This window comes from Thunnus maccoyii, chromosome 24 (genome assembly GCF_910596095.1).
Source record: "Thunnus maccoyii chromosome 24, fThuMac1.1, whole genome shotgun sequence".
NCBI lineage: Eukaryota > Metazoa > Chordata > Actinopteri > Scombriformes > Scombridae > Thunnus > Thunnus maccoyii.
The window spans coordinates 19,925,627-19,950,175 of NC_056556.1; the positions used below are offsets into that span (position 1 = coordinate 19,925,627).

Below are 24,549 nucleotides of genomic sequence, written 5' to 3' on the forward strand. Positions count from 1 at the left end.
TCTAATTCAAACCTTTACTGTTCATGCTATAATGTTAATATCACTCATATGTTGACATTCTTGGACACCCCCTTTTGAGACTGTTCTCACTGTTTGATTATTTGTCCCTGACCTCAGGGTAGTGCCCCATTATTATCAATTCACTTAAATACTTTTATTCTATTATTATTCTGAGTCCCAACAGTCCCGATCAATAGGCTTCCTATACTGTAAAGCATGTGCAGGAAGTGCTACCGTCGTCCTCCCTCCACCCCACAAGTGGATGCGTCCATCCATGTAATGTTGGATGTCAAGCAGGAAATAATCAAATCAAGACAGAAAGAGGGGAGTTTGAATTGAAAATAACACTAGCTTATTCAAATGAATAAAGGTACCAAAAAGCAAAAAGGTGGAGCAGAAAAGATCATCGATAAAAAGAAAAAATGCTGCAAATAAATTAACATATTTTTTCAAAAAAGTGATGCCACTGCCATGCAAAATCCACCGCCAAATGAAGAGGAGGAGGAAAGAGTCTGGACAGGTTGACTCCAGTGGGGAGCACCGGCAAGAAGAGGAGGCCAAGGATGCATGAGAGGTGTATGACAACCTACAGCAGGTGATACTGCTAACATTAGCACAAGTAGAGACAGTGTTAACAACAGAACTCCAGACCTGACCCTCTCTGTTATGCAAGTGGCATACGAGCGCAGCTTTTCAACTTCAAAATTCATCAATAGATTACAGAGCACTACATCTTGAAGCGTTCATGCTTATGGCTACAGAAAAAGACATTCCTATGGCTTTGGGCACTGATGGAATAATTGACAGGATGGCAGAGAAGAGTGCACTGACGAGGCATCTTCTCTCTGCCTAAGGAAGGACATGCTATTTTATTTGCTGCTTAAGGCCGCTGTGCTATGCTGTTCTTTTAAAATGATGTCAGCTGATTAGTCACTCTGGGTCCACTCCAATAGGGTGCAGGCATGCTGCTTGTCACAACCTGACAATAGCAGTGAATGAACGTTTAAACATGCATGAAATCCTGACTGTTAAGGCTGATGTGTGAATTGCATCAGATCAGCTGCCAACGCAATGTCAGAAGATTGACTATAAATAGCTCTCACATTTCCAAATCATCATAGGAATGCTTTTGTCCAGTGTGAAAATTCAGTTTTTGCTGTCTCATTTCATGATGACAGCACTGCATTTTGTTATAGACTACAATCATGACATAAGATTATGTCATATTTGACATAAACTGCAAATCCGATGGGGACATCGAGCTGGAGCAAATCCACAATACAATGAGACGGAATGGATTCATGCCTAGCACGCACAAACCAAGGCCGATTGTTTCTGAGATTCAAGGACAGATCTGCAGTGCTGGAGAAGGCAAAGTAGCTTAAAGGAACGAACAAGGACTTCACCGAGGCTGTCTGACAAAAGAGAAGGGACCTGATGCTTGCCTTGAAAGCTGCATGAAATCAGGGGGAAATTGCGTATCTAAGGTACAATAGGCTAATTACACACCCTGCAAAGCCAAGGAGAGGTTGATGGTAATATAGTTTATTCAATGCAATTAACTGAGTTGTACAATGACGACCTAAGGTGGACATCAATATGGACAACTCAGAACTGCTTAATCTTCCAAAGAAGGGGCTATAAATTGCTCACATAAACATTTGCAGCCTGAGAAATAAACTGCAGGAGGTTGGGAGTCTGTTGCATGCTAACAATATACGTATATTAGCTATCTTAGAATCACATTTTGATCAGTCAGTTGATGACATTGAAATAACAAAATAAGGCTAAAAGATTTACAGAAAAGACAGAAATAGTTATAGAGGCAGTGTTGCAGTTTACGTTCAAAATCATATCCCCATGAAGCAAAGGGAGGACCTTATGAAGAAGGACATCAAAGTTTTATGGATACAAGTACATCTGCCTCATTTAAAGGCTATTTTAATAGGATGCTGCTATAGACCACCTAATGCTAACTCTATCATATGTGAGATGCTGGACAAAGTCTCAGATAGCAATAATGTATGCATATATCTATTGGTTTACCTGAATATTGACTGGTTTTCTTCAACCTGCTCACTTAAGAAAAAGCTTATGGCTGTAACCGGTGTGTGTAATCTGTCACAGCTAGTCAACCATCCAACCAGAACACATACTAATAAAACTGGGAACTCCTCTGCTACATGCATTGACCATATTTTCACCAATAAAGCTGATCAATGCTCAAAAGCTATATCAGTTCCTATTGGGTGCATTGATCAAAATATAGTATATATATAATATATAATTTACAAGGAAAGCTAAAGTTCCAAAAGCAGGTCAAAAACAATTTATAAAAAATCATACAAGAATTTCAATGAAGATTCATTTATAGAGGAGGTGAAAAAATACCATGGCACAATGTATATGGAGAGGAAAACCCAGAATTAGCATTAGATTTATTCATGAAGCTATTCCTTTCGGTAGCTGACAGGTATGCTCCTATTAAAAAATGTACTGTTAAAACAGCTAAGGCACCCTGGATCGATGATGAACTGAGAATTTGTATGGTTAATCGAAACACCATAGAGAGAAAAGCATTTGAGTCTGACTGTCTGGTTGACTGGCAGATTTACTGTAAACTCAGAAATCAGGTCACAAATAAGGATTAATGAAATTAAAAATGACAATAAGCTATTGTGGAAAACATTTAACAATGCCTTGGATAAGGGGTCTAACAATGCATCTACTTTTATTGAAGTTGATGAGTCATTTATTACAAAGCCATATCACATAGCTCAATAATTTAACAGTACACAGTTATGTACAGAGCTATGTCAATATGGAACTCCTTACCTCCCACAATCATAGAAATTAAGAGCAAAATGCATTTCAAAAAACAGCAGAGGTTATCAAATCATCAATTCAAATCAAGTTTATTTATAAAGCACATTTAAAAACAACCAGAGTTGACCAAAGTGCTGTACAATAAAACAACAAAAGTAAATTAAAACAACATAACAGGTAACAGCAAAAAAGGAGTAGAGATGACGTAACAATACTAGCCCATATGCATACACAAATAAATAAGTAATAGTAAAACATAAAGCTTTAAGGACACTCAAAGGCCTGAGGGAATAAGTCTTAAGGTTAGCCTTAAAAGTGTCTACAGAAGGGGAATACTTAATTGCAAAAGGTAAACTGTTTCAAAGTTTTGGCAAACACATGGTCGCCTTTACCCCTCAGCCTCGATTGAGGGACAGCTGGGAGCAGCTGGTCTGAGGATCTGAGAGATCTGGGGTTGGAAAGGGGGAAAAGGTGCTCAGAGATGTACTGGGGCACCAGGCCGTGTAAAGCTTTAAAAACAAATAATTGAACCTTAAACTCAGTCCTATACTTGACCGGTAGCCAATGCCGAGACACCTGTACAGGTGTGATGCTGTCTTTCCTCCTGGTACCAGTTAGTAGCCTAGCAGCAGCATTCTGCACTAGCTGTAAGCAAGACAAGGATGACTAGCTAATACCCAAAAAAAGAGCATTGCAGTAATCCAGTTGAGAGGAAATCAAGGCATTTGTGACAGTCTTCAAGTCATTAAATGAGGGTAGTGGTTTAAGTTTGTGATATTTCTTAGCTGGAAAAAACAAACTTTGACAACAGAGTTAATTTGTTTCTCAAATTTTAATGCTGGATTGAAAATGACACCAAGATTTCTGGCATGGGCATGAAGGTTAGGGGCCAGGGGCCCTAACCTTCAAGCATAGCCCTAAGCAGAAGCCCATGGTTCACCAACAACCAGTTCACCTGTTCTAACAGGTTCTCCCCACTCAGTAACACACTCGCTAAGAATCCAACTCTGATTATTGGCAGCTCCATAGTGAGTAAGGTGAAGTTAGTGGCACCAGCAGCCATAGTCAAATGTATTCCTGGGGCCAGAGCGGGCAACACTGAATTAAATTTAAAACTGCTGGCTAAGGATAAGCGTAAATTTGGTATGACTGTTATTCATGTCCGCGGTAACAACTCCCGGTTATGCCAATTGGAGGTCACTAAAATTAATGTTGAGTCAGTGTGTACATAAGCAAAGACAATATCAGACTCCATAGTTTTCTCTGGGCCCCTACCAAATCTGACCAGTGATGATATGTATAGCCACATGTCATCATTCAACCGTTGGCTGTCGAGGTGGTGTCCAGTAAATGATGTGGGCTTCATAGACAATTGGCAGACTTTCTGAGGAAGACCTGGTCTGATTAGGAGAGACGGCATACATCCCACTTTGGATGGAGCTGCTCTCATATCTAGAAATATGGCTGAGTTTATTAGCAGACCAAAACCATGACAGCCCAGAGTTGAGACCAGGAGGCAGAGCTGCAGTCCTACACACTTCTCTGCGCTTCTATTAGAGAAGTTACCTACCCAAAACCACATAGAAACTGTGTCTGTCCCCCAACCACTAAACCACACATCTAAAATAAACAAAGGAGGAGTCATTCATAAAAATCTAAAAAAAAATTAACACCACCTCTGCAATTGTACAACAAAATAGGAGGATTAAATGTAAATGGAATGGTAAATGGACTGTACTTGTATAGCGCCATTCTAGTCTTCCGACCACTCAAAGCGCTTTTACACTACGAATCACATTCACCCATTCACACACATTCATACACTGACTGGGTTCAGGGGCTACCATGCAAGGTCCTAACCTGCCCGTCAGAGGAAGCTAACCATTCACACACATTCATACACTGATGGCACAGCCATCAGGAGCAATTTGGGGTTAAGTGTCTTGCCCAAGGACACATCAGCATGTGGACTGGAGGAGCCGGGAATCGAACCGCCAATCTTCCGATTAGTGGACGATCCGCTCTACCTCCTGAGCCACAGGCGCCCTGTGGACTCTTAAACATTAAATCACTATCATCTAAAGCCGCATTAGTAAATGATCTAATCTCAGATCATCATATTGATTTATTTTGTCTTACTGAAACCTGGCTGTGTCATGAAGAATATGTCAGCCTGAACAAATCCACTCCCCCCAGTCATATTGATATTCACATTCCACAACATACTGGCTGAGGAGGTGGAGTTGCAGCCATCTTCAACTCAAGCCTAATAATCAACCCTAGACCTAAATTTAATTGTAACTCATTCGAAAGCCTTATTCTTAGTCTCTCTCACCGAACCTGGAAGACTTTACAGCCAGTTCTATTTGTTATAGGTCCATACTCTGAATTCTTATCTGAATTCTCAGAGTTTTTATCAAACTTAGCCCTTAGTACAGATAAAGTAATTATAGTAGGTGATTTCAATATTCATGTGGACATCTATAATGATGGTCTTAGCACTGTGTCTTAATCACACCCTTGATCTTGTTCTGACTTATGGCATCGAAATTGAACATTTAATAGTTTTTCCACAAAATCCTATTTTATCAGACCATTACTTGATAACTTTTGAATTCCTATTGCTGGGTTACACGCAATTAGACAAAACTGTCTTCACTAGATGTCTATCTGATAGTGCTGAAGCTAAATTTAAGGAAACAATTCCATCAGTATTGAATTAAGTGCCATTTCTTAATACTACAGAGGACTCTTATGCTAATTTTAGTCCCTCCAAAATTGATAATCGTGATTGTTGATAGTGCTGCAGGCTCACTGTGAATGACACTTAACTCCACTGCCCCTTTAAAAAGGAAAATAATAAAAGAGTTTAACTCCATGGTATAACTCCCAAACCTGCAAATTAAAGCAAACATCGCGAAAATTTGAAAGGATTTGGCGTTCCACCAAACTAGAAGAATCTCACTTAATCTGGCAGGATAGTCTTAAAACATATAGGACGGCCCTCTGTCATGCCAGAGCTGCCTATCATCATCATCATTAATAGAGGACAATAAAAATAGCCCTATGTTTCTTTTCAGCACTTTAGCCAGGCTGACACAGAGTCATAACTCTATTGATCCATGTATTCTTATAGTTCTCAGTAGTAATGACTTCATGAGCTTCTCTAATGATAAAATTCTATTAATTATAGACAGAATTCATCACCTTCTGCCCTCAACAGGCACCCATTTATCCTCAAACACAGGAACCTTAGAAGCAGCTGTGAAACCTGATATATATTTAGACTGCTTTTCTCCAACTGACCTTTCTGAATTAACTTCAACAATTTCTTCATCCAAACCATCAACCTGTCTCTTAGACCCCATCCCAACTAGGCTGCTTAAGGAAGTCTTATCCTTAGTTAGCACTTCTTTGTTAGATATGATCAATCTGTCTTTAGTAACAGGCTATGTACCAAAGTCCTTAAAAGTAGCTGTAATTGAACCTCTACTTATGAAGCCTACTCTTGATTCAGGCATTTTAGCCAACTATAGACCTATATCTAATCTTCCATTTCTCTCTAAGATCCTTGAGAAAGCGGTCGACAGTCAGTTGTGTGACTTCCTACATAAAAATAGTTTATTTGAGGATTTTCAGTCAGGAGTTAGAGCGCATCATAGCACAGAGATAGTACTGGTGAAAGTCACAAATGATCTGCTAACTGCATCGGATAAAGGACTCTGTGTTTGTCTTGTTAGATCTTAGTGCTGCATTTGACACAATTGATCATCACATCCTATTACAGAGACTGGAACATTTAATTGGCATTACAGGAACTGCATTAAGCTGGTTTAAGTCCTAGTCAATTTCAGTCTGTACACATTAATTATGAATCTTTCAAGCATGCCAAAGTTAGACATGGAGTTCCACAAAGTTATGTGCTTGGACCAATACTATTCACCTTATATATTCTTCCTTTGGCTAATATTATTCGGAAACACATAAAGTTTGAAATGATAGGAGATATTATGTGAGTATGTGTGAGACTTTAATATAACTTGTCTTTAATATAACTTGCTAAGGACAGCAGCACAAGGAGGGCGGACGGGGGGGGGGGGGGGACTGAATTAATTATGTTGAAAAGTACTTTTGAAATTATGTCAGCAAAGTATTGTGCCCTCGCAGCTTGAAAGGATTGTTGATAGTTTACAAAACAGCTTCTCATCATGTCGTATAAAACCTGTCTTTTTTCCATTTTCTCTCTGCTTTTCTGCACAATTGCCTAAGAGCACAAGTATTGTCATTAAGCCAGGGTTGAGTGGGACAGCAGAGTCCAAGATGTCTATGCAAGCAGAGTTAAACTGGGTGATTAGCTCTTCTGTACTCAGGCAGGAAGAACAGGTGTCGAAGTAACGGGATAGGGAAGAAGCGATATAAGCATCAGAGAATTTCCTAGCAGTAGAGTGGTTTATTGTGCGGTTGTAAGAAGCAGGTAATTGAGGTTTGGGAACAGTATGCAACATGGTGGAAAACCTGATGTACAGATGATCTGAGATCCCCAACTCCCCTACAATCAGAGAACGAATGGTCAGACCAAGTGTAAAAACTAATCTAAAGTGTGGCCCTACTAGGGCCACCTTCCTTTTTCCCAAGTCTGCTCCTACTATGTTCTCTACCATCCTTAGTTGTTCTCCTTCTGTGTTGTCAGCCTAAAGTTCAAGTTCAAGTTATTTTTTGTCATGTACACAACAATTACAACAAAGCAGTTGTTGGCAACGAAATTCTTACATCTCAGGCTCCCTCCAGCAATGCTCTTACAGATATATATAAAACACATGTATAAAGAAGAATCAAATCTAGTTAAGAGTCTAAGACATAAATTGTGCAGCAGCTAAAATATAGGAATAAAATATAGTATATATAAAATAAAATGACAGTGACAGAGACAGAGTGTCCCTGTAACCCTAGTAACTCACTCTCACCTGCCTGCGTAGCACAGCGCGAGAGGAGAGTGAGAGATGCTATGCTGCTGACTGAGATTACACTGAGCAGCATGCATGGGAACAAACTATATCGATTTTTATGTATATTTCTTGCATTTCCCCTAGTTGTCCAAATAACTTGCTAGGTTTGTTGCTAGTTGCTTCTTAAATAAGAGTTGTTAATTGTCTAAGAGGGTCTGAAGCTTGCAAAATCTACCTGGTTGTACAAGCTCATAATTCATATTCATATTAAATATTTCGGCAGTAAAAAAAAAGACCCGGGGCTGAAGCAAAAGACCCTTGGCTATAGCCCAAGCGGGCCCTAAACACAACCCTTTCCATAAGTAATAAGAATTCAAATGCTAATAGACTGGAGACACACTTACTTTAATGTGATGCAACAAGTCCTTGGCTCTTCTGTGTCCCAAGAGTTGCGACCCCAAATACCTGGCCCAGACACAGCCATCCTCCCAATAACAACTGTGGCTTAGTGGCTTCATTTAGGCTCTCATCAAACATCAGCACAAACAGCCCAGCCTTGTTGATGATATTAACAAGCTGTTCTTTAAAGTATGGGGCTACACCGAATTAGACCGCGTACACTCTTTTGTCTTTTCCACAGTGAACTTCTTGGCTATTTCTGAAACCTGGAACATAGCTTGAAAAATATCTGAAATCCGGTCATTGGAGTTGAGGGATTGGTGTTTTGCTGCGGTGTTGAGGCACCACAGAACCTCTGTGGGTAGTGTTGGAGTGGTATCCATCATCAATTGGGGGTCAGCAGTAAATAGATGATGAAATTGGTGGCTGTACTTGTAGTAGCTTCAGCTGTGGTGGGTAGGGACAGTGACAGTGGTGTTACACAGAATCGGCAATAGAGACCTGCATTTTGCGTCCCATAGCAGCTTTGTGGCTAGCACTTAGCACATGTAGGACTGGATAGCATCGAGGCTGCACTAATCGCCTTCTGACACACAGAGCAGTACGGCTCATGGTTATTCCAAGAGACAGGCCTCAGCCATGGTTCCAACTCTTCTCCTCCAACCATTCGTACAAAAACTCGCATTTCCCCACTAGTCAACTATGTTGCTTAAAATCCGGGCGTAAAGAGACCTTTGCACACTATCAAGCAGCAGTCAGTCAGTCAGTGGGTCAGTGAGGGCATTAACGGTTGTCCTTTTCAGATGACGTCAAATCTAGCTGGATTCCATTATAAAACTACGCAGAATCCAGAATGCAGTGAGAATTATGAGATGAATATTCACTGACTGAATGTATATGAAGCTTTATATATTTTTTAAATTTAAAACAGAGATTACCACATTATGTGCAACATAAACATGTCATTGCAGGAACTGCTCTAACAACCTACAGCTATCTGATTAATGTGCAGTCAAAGTGTTATAAAAAAACTTTCCACTCGCAGAAAGAACATGCATAGAGCTGAAGGTGAATTCATACTGTGTAATATTTGAATATGAAAACAAAAACCACTGTTCAAAGAAATGACTGATAGCACATAAAACCATTAACGACGTTAGTGTCGGAGAGTACAGCGGTGTGGCTCATTGACGCATTTTTATAGTAATTCTTCTAATAATTTCTGGACAACAACGGAGGTCTAAGGCACAGAGGAATAAGATACATCAATCTTTGGATACACACAAAATTCTCGTAAGCAGGATCAGTTCATTGTTGGTTGGACAGTGGTGTTGCACATGAGATTTATTGACAATAAGAAAAATATAGAAAATAGTCAGCCAAGTGCTGAGAGTGTTTTTCTCCTAGTTTAGCTTTCAGGGTTTCTGAGACATTGTATTTATTGGGCCCTATGCCTGTATTTGTCAGTGGTTTTCAGAGTCCCTCCTATAGTCAGTTTGCAGCTTAGGAATTATGCCAATAACAAAACTGGTACCAAGTATATACACAGTATACTTCTCCTCACCTGCAGTGGTGGGTCAGGAAAAACGCTGTCACTTTCTGCCACACAGACTGGCTGTTCCACAACCCCCGGTAACCCTGCAGCTGTTGCAGTTTCACTCGATGATGTGGTGGATGTCGCTATCGGAACAGTGGTCAGGGCCTTTCTGGAGGCAGCTGCAGCTTCATCTGCTGCTTTGTCAACCGGAACCCACTCTCCATATGCACCCAGCGCCTCACCCTCCTGGACAACATAACAGATTACATTACTCACAAGGCATTATGAAATTATTTTACAATGGCATTCACATATATCATTTGTCACATTTGTAACAGTAACATAGATGCGCCTTTGTAAACAGTTAACGTATTGCTTGTAAGCATTTAGACAGTTACAGATTTTGTTCTTACACATTCAATTTTAAGTAAAATAATGGATACTACATTGAAGTGAGCAGCTTTAATTGCTTTAATCAGCTCTAATTTAAGTAAGTTTACATCAATAAAGAAAGAACTGTGTGGGAGATACAACCCCTTTAACCCATAGTGCCTAAAGTTTATGGGTTCAAAGTCAAAGTTGACTGAGAGTGAGGTGTTGCTGTCTGTCAATATGAGGAGTAAATAGGTGACCATGCAAGTGAGGAAGATAATAATGAGGCTGGAAAAAAGCACAAATTTCATTTGAGATTGACAACTGACACTATAAAAAGCAGACGCATACAGGAAAACTGGTAAAATGGCAATCGAGCTGGTTGACCAAGGAGCACAAGTCTTGTGGATGAGCGGAAAACCATTTGCATGGTGAAGAAAAAACCTTGACCTGCACAGCAAATCAAGAATGTACCAAGATGTACAGTAGACTTACATGTTTCCTTGTCAACAACCAATAGAAGACTATATATAGTATAGTACAATATAGATCTATAAAGATATATGTGACACTGATAATTATTTTAAGACACAAGCCAAAGATTTGTGTGAATGCTTTGAAGCACATGGTGGTAGCAAATCCTTATTAGATGAAAGCTTCAACAGAATGAAACAAATCAACTTTGATGTTGTTTAATCTAGTAACGTGTCACTCACTGACACTTATCTGTTGCTTTCTCCAGACTTGACTTTTTTGGGAGGAGAGCAGGGGAGGGTCTTTTTCAAGTCTATTTATTTCTTTTCATTTAGTGTGTGCCATGACTCAAAAGTGTGTCTGTTTTGAGAAACAAAACAGATATGGGTCTTTATAATACTAGTTATTATTATATTCCAACAGAGCATGTCATTTTTCACTTGCTTAAAGCAGCTCCCATATTCATTTTGTTTCACATCTTCACAGAAAGTAGTGTAATAAAATAAAGTAATAAAATGTAGAATGTCATAATACTATGATATTAGTTCAGCAGCACATATTACCAGCTATTTCCATATGGTGCTAAATCCAGGCCAATAAGTTTGATAATTTGAAAAAAAATAAATTGTTATTGAAAAACTAAAATTTGAAACTGAAAGTTCAAGTTTTGATCTTGAACTTTGAAAAATACAACAATATATCCAAATTAAAAATAAATGCTGGAAAAGTTTTTTCAGGTTAAATATTTTAATAATAATTGAATAATTTTGATTCAGTTCTGAAATTCTTTTGAATAAATTATTTATTTTCATTTTTCACTTTCAAATTTATTTTTGATATTTGAGGTCTTATTTTTTACAGTTTCAAATCTTAGGTTTTCAGTTTCAGATATTTTTTTCACTTTCAAATCATATTTTTTCAGTTTCAGACTTTTGGCCTTAATCAGACATGGGGGGCATGGCATCAATGGGGAGTGGCATGGAATCATGAGTGCCAGTATAACAAAGAAGGCTGAGGGCCTTCCTCAATCACGTTGCCTTCAGGAAATGTAGGTGCCGTGAGAAGTATGACTCAACACTTTCTGTGCACCATATTCACGTGACTGGCAGTGAAAAAACCTGATGCCAGTGACAAAGTTCCGTTTAGCCTGCTGTTTTAGACCGTACTTAGCACTAATTGCAGTATAAGAGTAATAAACTATGGCAGATTGTGCAATTCAACAGCCACACTTTAAGAACTAAGTGTGCTGGTCATAAGAAAAGAGAAAAAAAAAGTGGAGTGATAGTAGGTCTGCTGTTCAACATCTTCCACTGTGAAGTACCTGCTATATTCAAAAACTAAACTTTGACACAGAGTTACAAGATCCAAATCAAATACACATCTATTCAGACCTTCTTACGATGTTGAGATCCTGAAGAAACTGGAAACTCCTTGGCCATGCCTGCATCACTACGCACTGCTGGACGAACTGTCGTGTTCTGGAAAGATGAGGAAAAAAGAAAATAGATGAGTTCAGCAGCTTTTCAGCATCTAAATTCACACATTAGTAGAAATAGTTGGCATGTGTGCTTTAGATGAGGATGTCAAGTGTTAATTATTCTTGTTTTTCACCAATGAGTTGCATAACTATATTAACATTTTTATATCAACATATTTACATTTCATAAATAAGGTATTCACCTATTTAACACTAAAGAAGAATTCACTAACTGGTTGGCATATATCAGGACATCTTAAACAGATGCACTAAATCATGGTGCAAGGTACAGTATCTCTTGACTAAAATGTCAATATACTTTCACAACAACAGTGCTTTCCTCCTGACTGAGGGAAGCCACCGTCCCTAACAACTAGAATACAGTGCCAGGGGCCTGAAAGATGGAGAGACACAGTGATCGTCTTCAACAAAGTGGCTGAAAAATAGGCCAAGTTAACCCATAACTGAGTAACAGTAACGTAATAAGGGTTGTTGTTAACTCGACTTCTTCGCTGTCTCTCCTCTGCTGCGCTGAGCTGTGTGTGTGTGTGTGGAGGGGCAGCCCCACCCATGGTGAAACAGAGAAGAGTGAAACTCGGCGCAACCATAACTGACTGCAAAACGCAGTGAGAGCACTGTGCTGAAATGAAATGAGTGCACATAATTAGATAAAAATCATAAATAAACATAGTCTCTACTGCATTTTGCTGTCATTTATGGTTATACTGAGACTCTCTCCTCTCCTCTGTTTCACCACGGCCGGGGCTGAGCGCTCTGTCTGTGTGTGTGTGCTCGAGTTGATGACAACTAACTTGTTACGTTATTGTAAGTGCAATAAAAGTTTTGCGAGTACAAAGCAAATAAGAGTAATTTAATCCAAGTTGTAAGTCTTTTTCCAAAAATGAGTCTTGAAAAAGGGAGGGGGGGTCGTCTTATAATCAGAGTCATCTTATATTCAGGCCAATACAGTATTTTAAACTCAAGGCATCGTCTTTCCTCATAACTATGTCTACAAACCCCACCTTCAATCCTTCTGGAATGGACAGTACCTTTAATTAATTAATTAATTTATATTTAAAAGGGACAGTGTACAGCTCAAACATAAATGTCAACATTGGATGCACCGTACCAGATTATAGCTTCAAGCTAGTTCGCACACACACACACACACAGTTGTGTTTCCGTAACTTCAGAGGACATTACATTGACTTTCATTTCCTGGAGACTTATCCTAACCTTAACCATAACCACCACATGCCTAACCCTTACCCTAACCTTAACATAATGCTAAACTAACCTTAACTTAAGTTTTGTGGAATTTGCTATTTAATAACTTTGTTATTTCTGAGCTGTAACGTAAAGTGCTACCATATACTTCACTGTCTTCTAGGAAGGGTTTACCAGACATTCACATACATTCACAAGAGACGAAACTGTCATTTGTGCTAATATGTAGATTTATATAAGACACAGTGTAGCCAGTGTGTGGAAGTTACATTGATGCTGAAGCTGATGGCTTTTTGCTCACGAAGAGCTGATCCTCCAAAGGGTTTCCCATCATCCTCTTCATCTGATACATGTGGCATTGCCACTGGCAGCTCTCCTTTACTGTCCACAATCATCTTGCATTTCTACAAACACATATAGACACAGAAAATTAAGCACTGTCTGCTAGCATTGTAAAAACATTGTTTTACCACACCACAGTTTGGAAGTTTCTCATGGTTGCTGCTTACTCGGTCCACTATACCGTAGTGCGCATCACAGAGTGCTATGGTGAAGCTCAACATTAAAGTTGGGTGTGGTCACAGGCCCCATCTGACTACACCCAAGTGTGTTGCTGGGTCTGAAGTGCAACAGACTTGGCACTTTCAACCTACAGAGTAAGATTTAGTGTGGAATTGCTCTTTATCCTATGTAAATCCAGAGCATTCAGAACTTTCAAGGATGTGTTCACAATTCTACTATTCATAAACAATCAAGCTTCAAATCAAGCATAACTAAGGAAAATATGCATTGGCTAAGCTCAAGCAAAACAATTCAGGGTCCTCTGGATAGTTCTAATTCTACTGTTTACCTCTCTCGACTGTTGCAACATTGCAGAGGATAAAATGACTGATTGATAGAACAAGAGAGTACATCATCAGCATATAAAGATATCTGTTCTCCTGTGTTTGCAACACATGTTGGGTACTCAGAACTCTGACAAATATGGATGAAAACTTCTATTGTGTCTTATCAAAAATTAAAATAGCAACATACAATATATTGTGATATAGTATATTTGTTGGAAATTCAACTTTGAATTTATAGATAAAACATTAAAATATTTAATGTTTTGGCAAATCAAGAGAATGACAAATCATGGCACTTCACACTGATTCAAAAATCCTGCTACCATAAAGCAGTCCTCCTCATTGATTTGCAACATTGGATACAACAGCCCAATACAAGGACAGATGTTACAAAGGGATCAACTATCATGGTATAAACAGTAAAGCTCTACCAGTTGACAGTCCCTAGCATGTCATGATATTAATTGTCATATTGTAATTCACATTATAGATACACTGTGGTCAAGGCAGATGGCCGCCCACCTAGAGTCCGGGCCTGCTCGAGGTGTCTTCCCGTTAAAGGGGAGTTTATCCTTGCCGCTGTCGCCAAGTGCTTGCTCATGGGGGCATTGTTGGGTCTCTGTAAATTAAAGAGTACGGTCTTGACCCGCTCTGTATGATAATAATAGCTCTGAGATAGCTTCTGTTGTGATTTGGCGCTATATAAATAAAATTTAATTTAATTGAAAATTGACTTTCCAGATACTTAAAAGTTTCTATGTGTAGAATTTGAAAATGTCTGGCTTTGGAGACCGGTAATTAGTTTTGAGTTAGGTTTGGCCTCCCAAACAATTGCCCATGATCAGTGATGGTCTATGATTTGTTATTGTTAGTGACTTTGTCTAGTTTATGAAACAGTAGTACATATTCGTTACAGACTAGAAGTTAGAGAATGATTTTTACTTGAATAGCACATTTGATTTTTTTGCTGTGTGCAGTGAAACTCCATTAAATAATACATTGTTAACATGTATAGTACAAGCCGTGTAGTTTCTGTAGCCTTACATCAGTGAACTCCTTAATGCTGATGCTGTTGGCCTGCTTTGCTACTTTCCGCTTCACTTCCTCCAAAGCAGCAATGTTGGGTTGAGCAGGGACAGGAGGTGGTTTGTTGGTAATAGAGGGCAGTGGGAGCAGTGAAGACAGAGTGCCTATGTTAGACAAGGCTGCTGTCATGGTGGCTACAGAGATAGAGACATGGAGAAAGACAACAACACAGGAGCCAATGAAAAACAAGTACTGTAGCGAAGGGTTAGATCAAAGCTTATCAACTGTTTGTCACAAAAGATGACCTTCAGAACAAATCTGTAGTGTAAACATGAAATCAAGCGAAACTGCCCCCCTGAGATCAATTAAGTTAGACATATTGGATATATAAATATTAGAAACACCTTCCAATATAATGGAATACAATTAAACAGCAGCACAAACTAACTAACCTCCAAAATCACCACAAATTTAAAAAACGCCTCTCTAAAACTATTTAAACAAAAACTAAAAATTATCATCTTTACGAAGGTTACATTAAATAAATCATAATTTAATCATGACAAACAGTTTTTCATACCTTCCTTTTAACTATGAGGTTGACATTTTGCTTTCAGTTCTATCATGGTCAGTTCTTGAACGACAAAGCTTTTATAGGGATGACAATACAATAGCTAGATTAGTAATTCTAGAAAAGAAACGGCATACAGAAAGGAGACAAGAGTCAAAATCATACCTGCAGTCATACTAGCCATAGCAGCATTCATGGCCATACTTGGCAGGGCCAGGGGAAGCACTGTGGACCTTAGGCTGGCAGGGATGGGCATACCTGCTTTGGCACACATGGCAGCAGCATTAGCCTTGGCAATTTCCAACAACTGGTCCTTATCTGAGGAAACACAAAGAATAAACATAAATACAATCAACAAACCAATGAAATTAATAGATTTATTGACGTGATAACTGTTTTAAGCAAGTTTCTTGATACTGTGATGATCTCAACATGTTCAGATATCTTTTCCCAAACCAAGTTAATAATTGCTAACATACATACATACTCATTGTTCTAGTTTTGGAAAGTTGAGCAATTGCTCACAACTTCCTATATTTAAACTTACCTGTGGTTAACAAAATTCAGAAAATATACCTATAGAGGGTATAGATTATAATTTTCACATGATATCACACTCCTCACTGAGCCTGAGTGGTTAAAACATACAAAATTGTTGCTGTTATGAATTGGCGAAGCTGTGATATCAAGAGTCAAAGAAACCAAAATCTTGAAAAAGCAGCTCCATTGGAAATGGAACTGATCGGTATGACGTAATGGATTGTCAGAATTTAGGGACTTTGAGATGTAGCCAGAATATGTAGCTCAACGCCAGGCAAGTAAGGTTATACTAAACAAAGCCTAAAGGCATAGATGCCTACAGCTTCCTTAAAGCAGCAAAATCATGAGGACATCCAAGATGCCTATGAACAGGTTTGTAAAAGTAGTAAAATTTAAATATGCTTCATGACTATTAATGTCATTGCACATCAGATGCAAAGCAGGTATGGATACTGTCACTTAACACATTTCACCAAGTTGTTTAAGTTAGTTATAAAGTTGTGAAAAATGTATGCATCTTTAGCCCCCACAAGCTACAAAATAGTGATGATATGATGAACTTAAGAAATACAACAAAATTAAGGACGTTTACTCCCTTCTGTAAAAGTGGTGCATTCAATGTTAGCTAAGTTAATCTGAGTTTCTAGTGTCAAATTGATCTGCATTAACTATAATCAGCAGTAATGTTGTTTGTGGTGTTGTGTTTGTGTTATTAATGTCAGACATTCAAGTAATGCCTAATGTACAATTATATATTCACTATTTCCTTTCCTTGTATTTTATGTGTTATGTTTGCTCAACAGGTGAATATGTGAATAGGGACAGTGAATGCAGCTTCATTTACACAAATGTTGAATGTTAATTGTTTACTAAATGTCATTATTATTGTCATTATATTTAGGCAAATAGTTAAGTTCAGGCACTTTTTCAGCATTTTTCAGTATTTTTGGAGGGAGGGAGGGAGGGAGGGGATGAAGGAATGTTAATTGTTAAAATCTTTTACAAACCAGTTCAATTTTTTCAATTCAGTTTTTATGTATATAGTGCCAAATCATAACAGAAATGATCTCAGGGCACTTTTCACATAGAGCAGGTCAAAACCATACTCTTTATTTTACAGAGACCCAACATTCCCCCTTGAGCATGCCAGTGACCAATACACTTTATCTAAAGCTTATGTGTTACTTTTTAGAATTGTGAAATGCATGATGTCTTCCAAGCCTCAGTATTATGATGTGATATGTGAATTATATTAAACTAATTTGTTGGCATATAGTAATAGTATCTTAGCCATACAATATCAGCATTTTCTTATTGCCTTTTATTACTGAAGCAATTATGCCTTCTATAGAGAGGTGGTAATAGACGAATATGGAGGCGAGAGAGGCAGTGTTTCTTTGTCAGCAGTATTAAGCTGAGCTTCTACAAGTGATGTCAGCCAGAGGACTAGGTAAGAGTTGGGCTGGTTAAAATGTGAGGAGAATTTACTGAAATACACATCATTTCTTTGCATGTACCATTAATTAACTGTCACTTGTTTGAACCAACCTCAGTCATGGGTTTGTTTTAAATACATACATTTTAATATCCCTTTAACAGTGTTGCAAAAGTAGTCATTCCAGGCATATATTTATTTAATTATTTGCAAAAATTGCATTTTATGAATTTGGGCCCCTGCCCCTCTAACATCCTCTGTACATCCCTGGAGTGTAGCCCCTGAGAAACATATGGCTTTATAAATAATAATGCCAAAATGCAAATAAAAAACATAGAACAAACAGCATTACAGGTAATCTATAACATTCAAATAAGTGATTCCATATCATCTGACCCAGTTCACTGATGCGTTGAGGGCTGTTGATGGAAGTGCAGTGTTTCCGGGTGGGTGATCTATTTTTGCGGAGGATAAGTACAGGGGAGTGACTTGGCTCTCGTTTCCAGCGGTCCCTCTGGCTGTATGTTGCTCTTCTCCGACCCCGTGACACCGACCGTGAGCGTGACCTTCGTGACCTCCAGCCCCCTGACCTGTACAGACAACATGTAGTTCAATTTATTTGCAATAACTATGAACCAAATGTGAGCCACCTGCGGAGAAATTCGGGCAAAAGTTGTGCAGGGATGCACAGCAGCTAAAGGAACTAGCCTGAAAAAGAAATGAAAATAAATTTTAAATTAAAATAAATATACAAATGCATGTGAAGGTGCTGATTACTGTAAGATCATTTGCAGAGGGGCAACGAATGATTATACACATGATTATAAAATATGAGTGTTATCATTATACATTCCTTTTATCACAAAATAAATTGAAATATTGTGATATTACAGTAGATAGATAAATAGAAAATAATTAGCTTAATTTTGATGTTTTAGAAAGATCATAGCTGTCATAGATGTAATTTAGACATCTTTCATTAAAAAAATGAAATACAAAAATCTATCATCTCTACTACTATGTCTGCAATTTTATTTTATATTTAATCTTCATTTTTGCCGTTCTGCCTACTCTAACGGAATAATAATGGTGATAGTGGTTTACTTTTGCCAGTGTTACGGCGGTTACACTTGATTGAGGTTGAAATGGGAATGCGCTGACATACTGGTAACATGACTAGATTATTAAATTAGTTACTAAATGAGATTCTCTGTTGCAGGACTCCTTGTTCTTCTTGTTACTGAAGACAGTTCTTTATGACTCTGTATGACGCTGTATGTTTGGGCTCATTCTCATGCTGCAGAATAAATTTGGGACTGAACAGACACTTCCCTGATGGTGTTGCATAATGGATAAGGATCTAAACATCTGAAGTGCCTAAAACTTTTGCGCAGTTTATGAAGCCAGAGTCATGAAGAACCATCTTCAACAACAGGAAGAACAAGGAGTCTTGCAACAGATGGTATGGCTTCCAAACAGTCTTAATCTCAATATCATGGAGTCTGTCTAGGATTACATGAAGAAAGAAGTAGCTGAGATGCCTAAATCCACAATAGAATTGTGGCAACTTCTCCAAGATACAGGAACAACCTACTTGCCAATTATCTGAAAAACTGTGTGCAGGTGTACCGAGGAGAACTGCTGCTGTTTTCAAGGCAAAGCTGTTCACACCAAATATTGATTTCATTTAGGTTTCTGCTGTTTACTCAACTTCGTAGCAAGTTAACTGATGAATAAAAATTATTCATTGCATTATTTTTGAAAGCATCCTCACAGCACTGTATACATGTATGCACATAAACATGAGCCAGTGTAGTGGCAGGTGTGTGTGTGTACGTATGTGTTTATAATGCCATGAATCAGAAGTGACACCAAGGGAGTAGCTGACCTACCAGAAACAGAGGAGGATAACAGACAGTATTTACATGGCAGTGTTGGGCTCTTGGTCCAGGTCACTTGTCATCCCAAATTGCTGTTTCTGGAGAATCTGTGATTGATCCAGAGCATCACAAACAAGCAGGAGGGTGTACCTTCTATTTTAATTTTTCAATTGTAAATAGTTTGGCATGCAATATACTGTAAAAAGGTTTGTGTTTTAGTAATATATTACTTTTTAGTTCCTAGTTGATTTGTTTCTGAATGCAGACATGTTAAAAACTACGCCATTGTACCATTTATTATTTGTACAAGACTTTCACCATCATTTAGAGTAATGGCATGAACAAATCAATTTTGGTAAATCAGTTACAGCCAAAGAATAGTGACGTTTTAGAGCTGTTGTAAGAATTTCTTTGGCTCAAGAATAAATACAGTATATAAAATACAGAATGTTGGATTATAAGTACTCACAAATATAAATGATGTACAGCTACACAGAGGGCAAGTTGATATGGCAAATATGTAGTTTGAAATATAGTTTGAAATGTGGTGGATGACTGTGGATACTTCACAAGTGGTGTTCATCTGATTCAGGGACAAGCCTCTAAATCCACAAATTGAATCTTTACATGCTAAGAGAAAAAAAGACAAGCTACTTTTTGAAAACATTCACAATTTAAAATGGCTTTTTGGATAAACTGGATGAACAATATTTAAATTTTGTATGTATGAATTAAGTGTAACAACCACCTCTTACACAGCAGTGAAGTCAGCGATACATTTTCATGCCATTTCATGTCCCCTGCTGACATGTGTCTACAACAGCCCCTGGGTGGTTGAGGTACAACTGTGTCATCCCATGCCCTAAAGACACCTTTTGTTACTATGGCCCTCTGAAGTTCTGGGATGCAGCTGTACTCTTTTGCCTCCTTCAGTAGCTGAAATATGAGCTTGAGAAGAACTGGAATACTCAAAAATTACAAAAACTGGTAGTGGTAGTGTTGTATTTTCCAGATCATTTAACGGAATCAAATCAAAATCAATGACTAAAAAGCATACATGAGTACAAGAAACCAAAGATCATCTTTTGAAAATAAATAAATTAAATGAATAAATAATAACTACTACTACTACTAATAACTACTACATATAGAAATGCCCCAAGTCGTCTCAATCAACACTGGAAAAGACGGGACAAGGTAGTGTGGCTATCCTGCGTTTTGTTATCACTGATGTTGTTGTATAAGTATCTGCTTGGTATCTGCAAGAAAACATATATTACAAAATTGGTGTCACCCTGCTCTAAGAAAAGAAATACAACTCATGACGTATTCTACTAACAAATGGGTATTATCTTCAGGTCACACAAAGCTGAAGATATGTCTGCTAATACAGCACTGGATTTTAATGATTTTAACTTTAATTATTTAATTACACAAAAATTATTAAATGATTGGTACAAGGGGAGTACCGACAGCAGCGCTGCCTTAGTAATAAACCATCAACATTATTGGCCAACAACAGCAGCCTTAGCATCATCAAGCTAATCTGCCATAAATTCTATTTATTAGTCCAACAAGCATAATCTTAGCAGCAGTGCAGTGTCGGTAACAAAGCTAACAGCAACTTAAGTCAGTAACAAAGCTTACTTCGCTGTAAGACTTATAATTAGGACATTTAATAGTGAGAAAAGAGACCCACGTTGAAATTATCACAACAAACACCACCAACCAGACCACCTGGATGTCAAAGCGCTAGCTGGGCTGCACCATTAGCCCGACTATAACATAAGATATAAACTACCTAATGACACAGGGCTCGCAATCACCTTACATGGTTTGACTGAGAATTTTTTTAAATATTGTGTTAAGTAGAAATCTAGCAGGGGTAATTACCTGTTCAAGAAACATTTTCTTTTACATCCTAGTGCGCCGAGATCCAAAGCTCTCTCCATTTTGGAAAAGCAGCTCTGACATTTACTCAAATAATAATTCATTCTTTTAGCTCACTTTTTCTTCTCTGTCTTCTTTTGTTTAGTCACTTTTTATTTGTAAACTGCTACCACAGGCAGTTTTTTCATTTCTGCTAGCTGAGTCTCCACTACTGTGTGTTAGAACTTCTTCCAGAGTCTTCCAGAGCTTTGAGCTTGGCTAGAAGAAGGAGGAGGGAGGGGGGGCTGCTCTTTGTGTGCATGAGGAGTGATTGACAGTAAGTTAGAGACTCCCCCTGGCTCTGACTGGTTGTTTTCATAGAGTTTCGGGAGATTTAACAAAAAGTGATTTTTATAAAAGTTACCAAAACCAACTTTAAGTACACAATCTTTCACACTGGATTTTTAGGCCATCTTGATAGCACACTGGTTCATGTTAAACTCATCCAGAAAAGTAAAGGAGCCAAATCTCCTGAAAATGGAATCAATTATTGGAATCATTGAAATTGACAACAGAACTGTCAATTAAATTGAGGGATGGGTCCATTTTTTTTTAAGGGTTTTATAATATTTTGTAGCTTCCAAGTAGTGTTCCACGTGTATTCAAATCCAAAAATTCACATTTTGGTCAAAGTATGTATGTTTTAGCATCAAATCCCAAGCCCCTCTAAAAACTTTTTCCCATGTGATCTGACGTAGGTTTCTGCATGATGACGTGGCTACATATAAACCCCCTTAACCCACCTAGCCAGTAGCCCCAGAAACAGATTAAGCACTCACTGTTGCTGCTGCTCAAAGTTTAAAAAATAAACTCTTGAGCTCTCCTCCCACCAGTAAATGGCCCCAAATCAGAGCAGAATCTGCTCTGCTCCCCGCACTCAGCAGCTGTCTGTCCCTTATTCCGTCAGGTGGATTTATAAAGATCGCATACACTCAGACTCATACACTCAGCGCTGTGACATTGCTTTTAGTATATTTTGACAATTTTTCAGGTGTTCCTATTTGAACAACCCGGAAAAAAATGCAGATGGAGTTGTCCTTTTAACATTCAAAAAGTTACTGTAGCTGTTGAGATATATGTAGTAGCGTAAAAACAACCAAATTTCTCAGTGAAATGTAGTCAGATAGAAATATAAAGAAAAGTATGAGTGTCTCAAATTTGTACCCAAGTACTTTGTTTCTTTCCACAACTGACACTGGGTGGGGAAAAGTAATTCATCCATAATTCATGACCAGCCAATACAGTTCACAGGTAATTCCTCATCTTACTCTGTAAATAGAAGACTACAATGGCCCAGACTGATTCCTGTCAGTGTCCAGAGAGTGGATGGAATATGCAATACTGCAAACAAATACTGTTACCATATTTCAACATAAAATTATTAGTATCGCTATATTTTGGTTCATTTGGCTTTAAGACTGACAGGATAAGGTAGATTCTGAAGAAAAAATCCAGTTACTCTACCTTGACCGTGATCTTTTCTTCCTTGAAGGGCTGCAGGATCTGGATCCCCTCTTGTGGCTCTTACATGGTGACTTGGATCTTTTCTGCTTCTTTGATGACTTTCCTTCTCTGTTCCTTTGTGGGGACTTGGATGGTTTCCTCTTCTTCTTTGCTGGTGATTTAACTTTGGTGGCAGAGGTGGACCTGGGGTACTCTGATGCTTTAAGCTGAGGGAGGCTGGGCTCAGTGGTCTGGTCAGGTTCAGAGGTTGCAGACTGGTTCAGCATGGACTGGGATGCTGCAGAACCTGCAGTTTTAGCATTAGATCATTACTTGGACATACTTTGAAGAGCTGCATAAAAAATATTTAAAAAGGTTTGTCTGTGTTTAATGTCAGGCTTGGCATAAAAGGTAGACACATATTTACAAAATAAGAGAAAATAGGAAATAAGACAAGGCAAAATACAGTAGGATCCAAACTTTTCAATAACACAAATTATCTTGTTTTTTTTCACTTCTAAAAGAACAATGATCATATTACAACTGAAAATTAAGTGATTAGGCCCTCAAACTCATAATCTTTTAACCTTCATCTCAATGATGCTCTGAGGCAACAAAAAACTCTTGAGCCACATTTGTTACATTTTTTCTACATCCCTGGACATCAAAATGGATAAGGAGGGCAGAAGGAGTAGCATAATAAAAGCCTGAGATGTGAGTACATGGCCTAAGCTAGAGATGCAATGATATGGAATTTCAGGGCCAATAATGATGTCCATTACTGATATGATATTGTTATTGCAAATGCAAAAAATGAAGAGGACAATAAATACTTATTTTCAGATTGACAACTTAATTTCATTAGTTATTATTATTATCATTATTATTATCATTAAGATTTATTTTTCAGGAAATCTCATTCAGATCAAGATCGGTTTTGCAAGAGAGACCTGACAATAGGTTACATATACACAGGATCACAATTAGATGGTTCATTCACATCACAATCACAACACAATCATACACACTAACAGACACACTACTTAAAACATAAACATTATAAACATTATGAACTATCATCTAATACAACTAGTAAAACTCTAAAGTCCCTCAGAGGAACAGTGTCTCTAACTTAAAGCTGTATTGTAGTTCATTCTAGTAGTGAGGTGCATAATACTGGAAACCAGCCTTCCGCTCTTCAGAGCCAACCTGCTCTGGGATCTGGCGTCATGATTATTAGCTCTGAGCTCAGCTAAAGACGTTAAATAACTTGGCAACTTAGATACACATTCACAGGCTTTACAAATTAAGACACAGGTCTGCTGATGATGACCTCTGACTTTTTCATATAACACAATGGTGAGTGCATGTGTTTTCTGATTTGAAAAGAGAAACAAGCTCTGTTCCGGTACAAGACTCCAATGTGAATTCTTAGTTTTTGAGCGAGATGTTCAACATGAGTTTTATAGGACAATCTGCTGTCTAACCAAAGTCCTGAGTATTTTTAATGCTGTACTGTGTCAATTAGTTAACTTACAGCATGAATAGGTGTGGAGACATCAACAGTTTGCTCTCTTGTGAAATGCACACGTTTAGTCTTTTTTTAGTTGAGAACAAGT

The 24,549-nt window shown here is 38.2% G+C and overlaps 1 protein-coding gene across 2 annotated transcripts in view; it reads right to left on the reverse strand.

Annotated features, from left to right (window-relative positions):
- LOC121892131 (protein SON) overlaps positions 1-24,549 on the reverse strand; it is a 53,893-nt gene that overhangs the window by 17,528 nt on the left and 11,816 nt on the right. For both annotated transcript variants that reach the window (XM_042404975.1, XM_042404974.1), the window contains exons 7-13: positions 22,952-23,237; positions 18,075-18,268; positions 15,869-16,021; positions 15,151-15,326; positions 13,528-13,662; positions 11,946-12,032; positions 9,736-9,954 (exon numbers count right to left, since the gene is read on the reverse strand). In XM_042404975.1, the coding sequence (XP_042260909.1) occupies positions 9,736-9,954; positions 11,946-12,032; positions 13,528-13,662; positions 15,151-15,326; positions 15,869-16,021; positions 18,075-18,268; positions 22,952-23,217 (1,230 nt within the window). In that variant the 5' untranslated portion in view covers positions 23,218-23,237. The remainder of the gene's footprint in view (positions 1-9,735; positions 9,955-11,945; positions 12,033-13,527; positions 13,663-15,150; positions 15,327-15,868; positions 16,022-18,074; positions 18,269-22,951; positions 23,238-24,549) is intronic.